At 36.9% G+C, this 13,575-nt stretch overlaps 1 protein-coding gene across 19 annotated transcripts in view; it reads right to left on the reverse strand.

Moving 5' to 3' along the window:
- Positions 1-13,575, reverse strand: part of SYNE1 (spectrin repeat containing nuclear envelope protein 1) — a gene marked incomplete at its 5' end in the record, with an annotated part of 301,622 nt that overhangs the window by 71,249 nt on the left and 216,798 nt on the right. For 18 of the 19 annotated variants that reach the window (XM_080587961.1, XM_080587963.1, XM_080587967.1 and 15 more), the window contains 9 exons: positions 2,410-2,541; positions 2,937-3,110; positions 3,666-3,866; positions 5,682-5,801; positions 7,357-7,458; positions 8,940-9,149; positions 9,845-10,003; positions 10,165-10,299; positions 12,573-12,723. In XM_080587961.1, the coding sequence (XP_080444087.1) occupies positions 2,410-2,541; positions 2,937-3,110; positions 3,666-3,866; positions 5,682-5,801; positions 7,357-7,458; positions 8,940-9,149; positions 9,845-10,003; positions 10,165-10,299; positions 12,573-12,723 (1,384 nt within the window). The remainder of the gene's footprint in view (positions 1-2,409; positions 2,542-2,936; positions 3,111-3,665; positions 3,867-5,681; positions 5,802-7,356; positions 7,459-8,939; positions 9,150-9,844; positions 10,004-10,164; positions 10,300-12,572; positions 12,724-13,575) is intronic. The other variant, XM_080587966.1, reaches the window with a different exon arrangement.

The raw sequence follows: 13,575 nt of genomic DNA on the forward strand, positions 1-13,575 counted from the left end.
TCTAAGAGAAATTGACTAAAAAGTCATAACTTAATCTTCCATCTGCTCAAAGTTCTACTATAATGAAATTTAAAGATGCCTAGGTTATTAGCAGGTAACATACTGCAGCCCTTCAATGTCTATCTTCAGCTATCAAGCCATCTAACTCTCCTCCTTTACTACAAAAGAGAAGCTCAACCAACACATCCAAATACTAGAGCACAATGACTATTAATACTCTGACCCTGAATCCAACCGGGAAGAGAGGCAGATTTTATAGAAATCGTGACTTCTGGATTGGTAAGGAATTTGTACATGCGGGCAAATAAACCTGCCAAATTCTGTTATCATTACATAAGTAGTAAAAATTTTCAAAAGTATCTGCATATCTGACTACGCAATATGTACATGTATTCTGAATTTTCAGTTATGCTAAAACAGTCTGAAGATAAGATGTACAAAGCTGTCAATGTTATGGTGAGTACATAAACTTTCTATTGCTCTTCCTGTTTTCTCTTTCATGTAAATAAAGCTTTGATAAATTATTTTTTTATATATTTTATGTCTACAAATGTATTTACATATAACATACATACAAACATAAATGTGTAAATTGTAGAGAGTAACATAAAATTTCCAAGACAGCAATAAATTACATATGATTAATTTTAAATCTAAAAATGGACACAGAGAGAGGAAAGAAAAAATGGTATTAAAAGTTATGCCATATCAGAATCTGAAAATCTGGATTTGAATAACACAATTTATTAAACTGACAAGGGAGACAAAAAAACACAAGCAATGCCTAGTGTTAAACAAAACCAAAACACAATGGATAATAACCCCCCCCACCATTACAAAAGCATAAAGCTGTCTGGTAAAAGAACAATACATGTAGTAAATTCAGAATAGGAAAGAATGAAAAGTAAATTTGCAAGAAAAATGTAGCAGACATTTTTCTGAAAACAAAACACCACAAACACAACTGAAGTATCTTGCGTATTACAAGACAAAGACAAAACACTAGACCAGAATTTTCATTTTGAGAACGGACTGAAAAAAACAGGATGTGGCAGAAAATCTATATTTAAACTACTAGTTCTTATTGCAGGTGAGAAAGAGGAAGACAAATTGGGGAACTGCAGGCTGTTCAGCCTCATCTTGCTCCCTGGAAAGATCATGGAGTACATCTTCTTGGAATCCACTTCCAAGCACAAAAAGGAGAAAAAATAATCAAAAGTACTCAGTATGGATTCGCTAACTTAACTGCCTTCTATGATAAAATTACTCTCTCTATGGATGAGACAGACTTCAGTATGGCCTTTGATAATGTCTCTTTACAACACCCTGCTCTGGAAGCTGAGAGAGAGGGAGTTGGAGAAATGGACAGTTATATGGGTTACACTGATGGTCTCAAAGAGTAACAATCAAAGGCTTGATATCTGTCTGGTAGACAATAATGAACAAGTACTCCAAGGACTGTTGATATTGGAGCCCAAATAACTTCAACATCTTAGTTAATGGCATGGATGATGACATGGAGCGTTCCTCAGTAAATTTGTGGATGACACTAATATATGTGGAGTGGTTGATACACACACAAAAAGGCAGGCTTAGTCCAGAGACACTTTGATAAAAGTTGAGGTTGGAGGCAGCAGAAACATCAGAAGGTTCAAATGAAGTAGAAATTCTGTACCTTGGGCAGAATAACCCTGTTTTTAAGCACAGGCTAGGAAGGGAACAGTTGGTCTTTAATCTTGCAACTAATATAACAATGGCATCATTAATAAGGAAAACCACAGCACTGGCCTACACTAGTAGGAAAGTGGACAACAGACTTAGGTTATTTTATTATCCCCATCTATATTGTGCTGATAAGTCCTCATCTAGTGCATCCAATTTTGACCTGTCTTCACCTCCCACTACATTCAAGAAGAAGAATCTGGTTAGGATCTGGTGGAGAGCTGTTAAGATGTTCAGGGACCTGTAGCACATGACCTTTAAAATGAGGACTAGGGAGGTATGCTTGTTTTAGGTTGAGAAAGCGGAGGCTAAAGGCTAGTGTAACAAAGACCTACAACTATTTGAAGCAGAATGAAAAATATTATGGAGATAAATGTTCCTATATTATGGAGATAAATGCTCCTCAGTAGAGGCACATAATATAAAAAAGGATTAATGGCCACAAGCTGCAAGTTGGAAGGTTTAGATCAGACATTAGAGAAAACCTTTTCAGTAGTAGGTTGTGCAGCACTGCAACTGGTCCCCACCTCAGCTGTGAGATCTCTGTTATTGGAGGTTTCCAAAACTATGGCTGATCCAGCCCATCACAACTGTCCTGCTTCAAGCGGGAGGAGGGACCCCCATGATGACCTTCAGAGGTACTCTTCCACCCAACTTTTCCATCAGGAATGACTAAAAAGCACCAACCTGAAAAAGTGCAATCCGATCTCTGAGCTTGTCCTCCGTCTCTTCCACTAAACCAACAGTAGGGATGATACCTTCAACAGACTCCAGCTGTCTGGTAAGTTCCTGGTAATCTCCATCCAGATGCATCCAGGTCTACAAACAGAAATTATCCACGCATACAGTGATTATTGACCTGGGTGTCTAGACATTTTATTCCCAAGTAAAATGCTATAGCTGTACTGTTGTAAATGTACATAAATAGCAGTACAAATGTCCCGTGAATCTACAATAAGACACCATCTCTGCATCAAACCCAGCTTTTGGTCAGAACACACTTGTCATGTCAAGCTAAGTAGCTCTTTCAAATTTAGAGGAACAGAATTGATGTCACTTGAAGTTCCCAAAACAAAGGTTACATGCTGTCCCTCGGTCTCTTGTGTGTATGAAAAATGGGACTGACATCCAGTTTTGTCCAGGAAATCAACATTGTAGGATATCCTGGCTGTTGATTACAATAGACATACAGAAAATAACACAGAGATCCTCACCTCTAGAATGTATTCCAGCTCCACACCTCGTTTATGGGCCAGCTTTAATACAGCTGAAGCTTGTGTCATTAGCTCTGAATGAGACTGAGTTTCCTTCAAGAGGGCAAAGCTACTCATCTTTCTAAAGAGTGTTTCCGTAAGGATCATGTGAGACTCCAGCCCCTGAAAATATTCCTGAGAAGTTTGGATGTGGGGGAGGAGGAGAATAGAAAAGAGAAAGTGCAATTGTTACATAATTCACTACCACTAAAACAGTAACTTAAGACAATAGCAGTACAATCAAGTATCTGCAGACATAGAAATAGGTAAACTTTTCCGTCCACCAACATTTCACAAAATCCATTACACAACATAAAAAGGACAATAGCCTTTTTAAAGAAAGAAAGAGGTCATCCTTTACATGCAAATTCTACCCTCTCATTCCATAAACAAAAATAGTTTAAATCAGATATAAACTACCTAAAAGTTCTGCCAAATATGAAACTGTGGACTTGCTGTACATGGTCTTTCTATATTTTATGGCTGTTATTAGCAAACTTAGATTTCCATTAGAAAAAAAATGGAGCAATGGAAGAAATTGCTAGGTAGCACAACAGCCCAATAATAGGAACTTTTAGTCCTGAATATGTCAGGATGAATATGAATATGAATATGTCAATATTCATGTCCTGAATATGTCAATATCCTGAATATGTAGTGATTAGTCCTGAATATGTCACTGATTCTTACCTTATGTTTGTCAAGTAGCAACTGAACCTCTTCCTTAGAAGCAACAATCATTTTCTGGTCACCAACCATCTTTTCTTGGCCTGTTTCTACCAGGTCAGCCAGGTCCTGCAAAGCCCGTTCATACTGCCTCTTAAGAGCCAGGTTTTGGTTCAGGTCACTCCGTCTGGATCCAATGATCTTCATCACTTCATCATACGTATCCTTGGGAGAAAAAAGCAGCAATGGTGATCCTTATTTTCCACCCTACATATCTACCTAACAGCTACTTTAACTGTCAGTGTATTCCGCCCAATGATAGCATACTAATATATATTCTCAACTCAAAAAGACTATGCAGATATACTGACTTAACTGATAAATTAATAACTCAGCATTTAAAGAGAGGAAAGATAAGTAGCACCTGTAACTATTTCAGGTGTATGCATTTGGGAACAAAATTAGCAGAATCCCTAAGACTGGCTTTAAGCAGCAAAGGAGTAGGGTAACTGCACTTAAGTCATCAAAAAACAGACTACTATGTGGCTGCTGGACACTGAAGATGCTGTTTATGTTTTGCTTCTTATATTGCAACAGGTTGGACTGATTCCATCATGGCTACAGGATACAGGCATCTTGAAGCCAGGTTTATCTCCATTTGCTGCCTCAGAACAGTCAGAGCTTAGAGTTAAACCCCAGATCTATGCCATATCAGCTTATTCTTAGCAACAAAAGTATATACTAAAAATAAAGTATATATTTCAGCATGCCTGTACTGTCAAATTCAAAATGAGCCAGTTGAAAGAACCTCATCAGCTCCCATAGCTATTCCTCAACTTGTATACATCAACTACAGAAGTGAGAGCAACCTACAGATGTTTTTCTTCATTTGAGCAGGACTCTTTGCTTGTTTTGGTCTTAAGAATTATATTCTCAGAACATATATCTAATTGTGAGGATAAGCCCAGACTTTTGATGGGCAAAGACTTGTCTCATCTTATTGAAGACAAGGCATCCAAAACAAAATACCTCTAAGACCAGCCAGTGCTACAGCAAAGTACCCACTGGACTGCAGCTGTTTCTCCCAGCTCTAGAGACAATTGTGAGAAACATAAATGTACTAAAGCAAAGGGAAGGCTTTTTTTTTTTTTTTTTTTTTTTTAAATTGAGGTAAAGGGGAGAGGAATATGTAGACATAAAATGACAATGAAAAAAAAAAAAAAACCACCAAAAAACGGGGCTCTTGGAACAAAAGGATAAAGAAGTGAAATAAAGATGCCTTTTACACAAAATCTTTGTCATTTATTTTTAATTGAGATTACTGTTTTGCTGGCTTAAGTTTCTGTTCCATATTCACCTGTTTTTTTTGTTTCAAGATTATTATTACATCATTATAAAGAGTAAAATTCGGTCATAAACCTTCTTTTCACCTTTCACTACCCTACCTCAGCAACAAACTGCTCACAAAGAAGATTCAACAGCCTTAGAAAAGTTCTGGATCAATTTACCCTACAGGGAGTCCTACCACTTAGGTGTGTTCAAAACCATGTGTGCAGGAACATGAGAAAGTTTTTAAGTTTAGCATTATTAAGTTTAGCATTTTAGGGAAAGTCGAACATTTCCAGTTTCAGGCCATACTTAGACTTTCTATACCTTACCCACCCCCATCTGCCTCTTCCCCCAGCTTTTCTTTTAAAATTACTGATGTGAGTTAAACCCCAAATCATGAGACAGTAGTGAGAACAGGGGTCAGTTTTCAACAAGCATTTATGTCTACATGTTTAACTTCATCCATTTGAACAGGGACTTGAAACATGTTTTTGTGTGTTTCTATAATGGATGCTACTAATAGAGGTTAGACAATTTGAATAATCTAAAGTAGAAAAAGTAAATGAATGAGGGAGAAAGCTTTCAATCTATTGTACGCACTGAAATGCTTTAAAATATGCTTTCCTAAACTGCCTTATGAACGACAAAAAGGAGCATACTAACAACTCTCATATCACTAGCCAGCTCTAGGGTAGAACTTATGAACCTTACCTGGAGCTTAGATAGCTCTTGTACAGCAGGCTGGTCAATTTGCAGCTTCTCTACGCGCTTTTTTAATTCATTGATTCCAGCATCTAGTTCTTTCAAACCTTCTTCTGCCTGCAGTATGACCTGTATTTGAAAATTAAATCATTTAATTTGAAGGTTTAATGACAAAACTCTAACTGTCGTACATTAATATTTTATTCCATTTTTCTGCCTGAAGTATTTATCAGTCCTCTTCATAGGATGAATCTGATATGATGGAACTTTAAAGGATACTATAAAGAAAAAATTCTATACTATAGGATAGGATTTAAAGTATACTATAAAGAAAAACTCAAAGTTGGGAGAGCACAGCTTGTTTTTTAAAATGAAATACATTTTTTCTTTTTTAAATTTTAAGCTGTTTTAGTATCACACACTATTTTATACAAAACCTTGCTGTGAAGTTCCATGCTATTAATTACATAGAACAGGCATAAAAGGACTTTTAGTTGTTCTAACACCACCTTAGAACATTCTTTGTAGTAATATTTATTCCTGTCATAGCTGAGCACCAAGCAAACAACCATCATAGCAAAAAAGATGCATGATAGTAAAAGAGCTTTGTGCAGTTCATTTAGAGGACCAGAATAGGGGCAATATTACAGTCAAGGACAAGGAATTGTACATCCTCTTTCACACTTGGAAAGCTACAACTTAAGCATATAGATTGGTCTTTGCAAGGATACACAGGTGATAATTAATGAATTAATTTTCTTTTGTTAGCATGTTGTTGAACGCTGTCAAGCGGTGACATGGGAGGTTCAGGCTGGATATCAGGAAAAGGTTCTTCACCAAGAGGGCTGTTATACACTGGAACAGGCTCCCCAGAGATGTGATCATGGCACCAAGCCTGTTGGAGTTTAAGAGGTGTTTGGACTATGCTCTTAGTCATATGGTCTGAATTTTTGGGTAGACCTGCCAGGAGTTGGACTCAATGATCCTTGTGGGTCCCTTCTGACTCAGGATATTCTATGATTCTATATTTCCTTATTTGATAGGTATATTAATCATACAGAAACTAATTTTAAACAATCTTTCACATCTTGGACAATAGGAAAGAAAGAGAGAGTGCTACCTCTCTTATTTATATGAGAGACCTAATTGTTTTTTTTTTTTTTTTTTTAATTTGATTATCAAATATAAAAGACTCAATACTTCTGTTTAGCTGAAGGATAAGTCTTTTCCTCCCAGTCCCCTGCTGGTACCAGACAACAGAAGCTCTTGGGTAATGAGAAGCCTCTGTGGAAAATAACCCTTAGCATACTTCATTTAATTATCTCATTGTTGGCAAAACAGAAACAAGGAAACAGAATATATTTTGTCATGTTTTTAACTAATTATTCATTAGGCAATTCCTGATTAAAACAAAACAAAAACACAATCATTGTCTTAATTTAAATAAGAGTCAAGATGCCGCTATAAAGCAGTGACAAAGAAAGTGCCTTTAGTTTTTAATAAAGTACATGAACCTAACAATTTTAAAATAACTTTAGACTTTTTTTTTTCAAATTGGCAGAAAATAGTGTATGCATAACCAGTTTAGATCATACAAAGCAACTGTTCTCTAGAATCCATTTATACCTTGAAGAGAAAATTTACATCTTATTTATTTTGTCAAATAATAGACAGTTGTTAATACCTGCATTTGTTCTGTTTCTGGTTTCTCAGCTGCCTCTGCTAGTTTCTGTAGAACCAAATATTTGTTATCAGCCAGTGATGTAAACAGGAGCTTCAGATCATTCTATAGGAGACAAAAACGACAAAAAAAAATAGAAAATCTCTGCACAAAACAGCCAAAAAATACCTTATGTTCCAAAAAGTTTAAAGCATTACAATGCTGAAATGTTAGCACTAAGGAATACGATCTATTCAAAACTGGAAGTGTCATAATTATCCAATGCAAAACATGCAACATTGCTGAAAGTGCATAACTGGATATAAATGAGCAAAAAGTTAAAGCAACTCCTATTTAAAACAAAACCTATGAATACACTTCTGCTTTTCCCTTCCAATTAGATAATTAATAACCAAAGATCAGTTAGCTTTATCTAACAAAAATGTTACTCTTCTGTAGTTTATTCAATCACATACACTTGTAGATAAGCTATATTTAATTTTTTTAAGACAAGTTGTATTCATTACTAACTTCAGTAAATAAAACAATGTAGTAAACAAATCTTCCACACATTACAAGACCAACTATACATTACAACTTTTGCCAAGTTACTATTATTATTATTTATTTATTTATTTTTGCCATGCATTCATCACAAACAAACTCCTAATATTGGTAAAATAGAAAATAATCAGCACATATTTCTAAGACTTTCACCATTATGAAGGTGTACATTATTGAGTTTTTCATGCAGTAATTCTTTTAAATACTAAATCTCTGTGGTATAACAGTAATACATAGAGGAGTCTAATCAACTTGTCTCCTTTCTTCAAAAAAGAAAGGTCTGTTATTGACCATCTTTTTCCCTGCCTATTATAGACGAAAGTCTATGGAGTTTGGAAACAAATCATATATTAACACCTGTGAAATGATGTTCCTAAACTAATGACACCAGGAATCCAGGAATCTATTTTTTATTTTTTTCCAAAACAATACTGGAGGCTTTTTATTATAAGAATAGGAGAGAAGGTAATGCTCAAGTAAGATCTGAAAATATTTCTGAACTCTGAAGAGATTTCAAAATGTGAATATTTCTCCTGTTCTCTTCTTTTTTTCAGCTTCAGTCAATATGAGTGAATATGCCTTGAGATATGAGTTCTCACAGAAGAATGGGATGGCCTAACAGTGTTCAGAAAGGTGGGAATCAAAACTGTTTTCTACTTCATCTCAGATAATGAAAACAGTGCACTCTGTCATTTATGAAATCACAAAACATGTGGAGTGGAACTCTAAAATTGCTTTTTCTCCTTTCAGGTCAGTAGTCACGAAATTCTATTTATTGTAATGCCAACAGGGTGAGAAGGTATTGGATGGATGATCCCTTCTATAATAATGTCATGAAACATGGGTCTTCTAGCAGGGAGTTTAAATTTTGGAAAATGATTTACGTGCCAAGTTTCATAGCCTAAGAGAGAATTTAATTTTCAGTAAAAACCTGTGAAAACCTGTTCTCTTGATTTAATACAAAAAATTATAATTGAGAGTCAGATCCTTTATATCACCATTTTACATGTAACCCTGCTAATTCCTTCAGATGGACATCATACCTTGAAAGTCACTATTTGCTGGAGCCTGTCTTTCATCTGGTGACATCTCTGGTTTACTACTGACTCCAGTAAAGTCAGTCTTCCCAGGAGACAATCCAAAGTGTCTTCTATAACATCCTTGTTACCACGATTCTCTGGAAATGTCTGAGTAAATAAATTCTTGTTCTTATCCATTTCTTCTGTTATCTCTTTGATTTCTTTTGCAAGAGACTGATTTTGTAGAAAACAAAACAAAGTGACAATTAGACATTCTAGAAAGCAGGCAAACATATTGTCATAACTATTGCCCATTCTGCAATGATTTAGTGACTTTTTTACATTGTTAAGAAACAGACATTAGACAAAGTTATGCAACTATAATTTCTGACAGTCAAAAAAATAAAAATAAAAACAAAATACTCTGAGGAACATGTCCTATAACAAGGATTAACCTGACCAAATGATCCCTCCCTCTGAATAAGGGGTTCAGGAAGCAGAAATACATGTAGCTGCCGCCTTATGTCAACCGCAGCATGAAAAAGCTTTTCTTCCTCTCTCAATGTTCTTTCACATTGATGAGTTTGTACTGTTTCTAAAACCCAGAGCTTTCCTCTCCCTTGTTTGCTTCATTTCAGTTTCAACAGGGTGGTGTTTGCTAATACTAAGCAAAGAAGTTAAACAGAAGAAAGAGTCTGTGTTTAATTCTCTTCTGACTAGGCGAAATTTCGGTCAGATTCTGTTTTCTAAAGCATTGTCTACATGCTCAGTAAAGTTATTTCTGCAAGTAGCAGTGTAGTGCAGTTACATAGAGGACTATGACAGTGACATGTTACTTAAAGACAATTCTAAAATTTTCTTTCTAAACCACTATATAAAATGTAGCCTTACTTTCAATTTAAAGACAGTCCTATTCATGGATTCCTTACCTCTTGTTTGGAGAGGTATATTTCTGTTTCTTCCTCTGGTAGCAGAGATGTAGTAACAAATACCCGTTCTTCCACACCATCTAGCCATAAGGAGGTAGCTGCAACTCCATCATACAGCTTCTGTTCTAGATGTAGTCTCTCCTTCTCTGCTTGTCCAGCCTGGGCCAAAGGAACCAAAAAAGTCCAGAGCAGAAGTACAAGATACTCTCTCTAACATCTAATATTAGGGAAAGGACAGGATTTCTTGGTGGGAACTAGAAGAGTTTGCATTTTAAATGTGTCTCTGATGAAAATCAGAGTAAAGATGATTTAAATGTTACCTCAGATGACACATCTTCAAAAGCCTGATTCAATTCAACCAGTACTGGTGACACGGATGATTTATCCTCATCCTGTCCTTCTGCTTTATACAAAGGCAGTCCAGAAATCAGTCTGTTTGGTCTGTGATAAAGCTGCTGAGAGATAAATAGCAATTACAGTGCTTCTACGATATATGGCACAAAATTCAGCTATACAAGTTCTACTACACCAAGTAATGTTTATGGCCCTTCCACAACTATTCTGTCATGAATGTTCTTGTATAGAATATTGCTCAACAGGAGGTTCACTTCAAGTGTAAAATAAATAACTGCACTTAAAAGAACCCACCATATAGCTATGTATACTGTTGAATGAATACAAGATATTTAGAACTTTGAAAGCTGTATTTAATACAGTGTGATATAAAGAATAGTGGGTCTGGGTCTACTGATAATAAAATAGAAGATGTACAGTAATATAGGTCTTGGACTATTCCTAGTTTAGTTGATGAATCTGTTCCTTGCAGTAAAAATTCCATGATTGAAATCATTTGCTTCTTTGTCACATACTCACAATTTAACTGATAAGCTCTAGGCAGGGGCTGGGGGACCAAAGTCCCTCACACTGTAAGCAAAGAGCAGGTTCAAGACCACCTGATGAAACTGAACAAGTAAAAGTCTATGGGGTCCAATGACATGCACCCCTGGGTCCTGAGGGAACCGGCTGATTGAGTTGTCAAGCCTCTCTCCATCATATCTGAAAAGTCATGGCAGTCAGGCGAAGTCCCTGATCACTGGAAAAAGGGAAACAACACTCCCATTTTTAAAAAGGGTAGAAAGGAGGACCCGGGGAACCACAGACTGGTGAGTCTCATCTCTGTGCATGATCATGGAACAGATCCTCCTGGAAGCAATGTCAAGGCACATGTAAGACAAGGAAGTGACAAGCCTGACCAATCTGGTGGCCTTCTATGATAGAGTGACTGCATTAGTCAACAAGGGAAGACTGACTGATGTTTTCTACCTGGACTTCTGTAAAGCCTTTAACGTGGTCCTACACAGCATCCTTATCTCTAAATTGGAGAGATATGGATCTGAATGGTGGGCTATTTGGTGGATAAGGAATTAGCTGGATGGCTACAGCTAGAGAGTTGTGGTCAATTGCTTCATGTCCAGGTGGAAGACAGTGATGAGTCATGTCTCTCAGGGATCTGCCTTGGGACTAGTGTTGTTTAATATCTTTATCAATGACATAGTGCAGTGAAGTGTATCCTCAACAAGTTTGCAGGTGACACCAAGCTGAGTGGTGCAGTTGATATGATACAACAGAAGGAAGGAATGCCCTCCCAAAGGGACCTGGACAAGCTTGAGAAGTGGGCCCATGTGAACCTAATGAGGTTCAACAAGGCAAAACGCAAGGTCCTGCATCTGGGCCAGCGCACTCCCAGATATGAGTACAGACTAAGTGAAGAAGTCATTGAGAGTTGGCCAGAAGGCCAACTGTATGCTGGGCTGCATCAACAGAGGAGTGGCCAGCAAATGGAGGGAAGTTACTGTCCCCCTCTCTTCTGCCCTCTTGAAGCCCCAGTTGGAGTACTGCATGCAACCACCAGCACAAGAAAGATGTGGAAGTGTTAGAGTGGGTCCCAGAGGAGGGCAATGAAGTTGATCCCAGGGCTGGGGCACCTCTCCTATGAAGAAAGACAGAGATTTGGCGATGTTCAGCCTAGAGAAGAGAGGGCTCTGGGGGAAGGCTCTGGGGAGACCCCACTGCAACCTTAAAGGGGGGTTATAAAAAAGATGGAGAGCAACTTTTTACTCAGGCAGGTAATGATAGGACAAAGGGGAATGGTTTTAAACTAAAAGAGGTTAGATTTAGATTAGACATTAGGAATAAATTCTTCACTCAGAGGGTGGTGAGGCACTGAAACAGGTTTCCCAAAGAGTTGTGGATGGCTTATCCCTGGAAGTGTTAAAGGTCAGGTTGGATGGGGCCCTGGGAAACCTGATCTGGTGGGTGACATGGCAGGGGTGTTGGAACTAAATGATCTTTAAGGTCCTTTCCAACCCAAGTCCATTCTATGATACTATAATTCTATGATTCTCTAAGCTGTCACCAGAGGTCAATTTCAGAGAGAAAATTTGTTACAGAATTATCCTGAATTACATGAGTAGATCAAAATTTTGTCTAATCCTTCTTTTCTTTCTAGCTTATTCACCTGAATAGTAGTGCAATTTGAATTACTTCAAACAGGAGCAATGCTAGTGCCAGCATTTATACATTTTTTTAAAATGTCAGAAAAAGAAAATTCTCCATATTCTTTGCATTAATAACATCAGCATAATTCATTTGCTATGCACATACTGTATTTTGTGTTGTGATAACTCCTTTGACAGAGAAAACACATAGAGAAATTACAAATAGCTACCAGCTGTTCTTGTTCTAAAGCTTTCTGGAGAAGCCTCTGCTTGTTGTTGAACTCATGGTTCAGGCTTTCCCATTTCAGCTTCAGCTGCTCTTCAGATGATGGTTTCTCGCCTTCCAAGCCCAATTCTTTAGAGAGTGTATCAGGCTTCTTGCTGTAATGGGAAAATACATAAAGTTTAAACAAAAACAAAAATTATAATACCATAATGTGTTTATTTCCTTTTTCAATCAGGAAATTATATGTTAAAGTTAAGCGCTACTTTTTAAAGCTTTTCCTTGTTATTTATTTATTTATTCCTGGTAGTAAGACAAGGCTTGTTTGTAGCAGTAATTGATCTTGTCCGATGAGATAAAATGTACTTTCTAACATGCTGTTAGAATTGTGAGTACCCTGAATAAGCCAGAACTACCAAAAGAGACTAAAACTATATCACACAGGAATGCAACATTTAAACAAGCTTTACTTCAAAGCATGAAATAACAAAAAAAATTTATCTGGTTCTTTCCTCCCCTCCTCTCTTGACATGCCAGACATACTTGGATATTTCAATACAGGACAAGCGTATAAATTTACATATGAAACAGTTTTTGTATGTAAAATGGTAATATGGTAAACAGTTAATTAAACCATTCATTTTCTGATTTTTTTTTTCTTATGGTATAACCCGTCATGGAGGGAAACCTCAGACAGAAGTAGATACAAGTTAAGTACTTTCTAACATTATAAGAAGAAAACACATTGAATTAACACAAATGCTGAGGAAAACAGTGCATTCTCTATGCATAAATCTTGGTTCTCCTGTCCCATGAATCACCTTCATGTTCTAGACTTTGGTGCTGAAATATAGAGGAAGTATTTCAACTGAAGGGTTGACAGCTCCTTGATTCTAAAACTGACAATGTCCATTCTGATTTCCTCTTCCCCAGACCTGGCCCTTGCTGGTCCCTGAAGGTCTGCATTGGCAGTAGGAAGCTATTTTCTTCCACCTTCTCTAAAGCAGAAC

This window comes from Anser brachyrhynchus, assembly GCF_964034855.1.
Source record: "Anser brachyrhynchus genome assembly, chromosome: 3".
NCBI lineage: Eukaryota > Metazoa > Chordata > Aves > Anseriformes > Anatidae > Anser > Anser brachyrhynchus.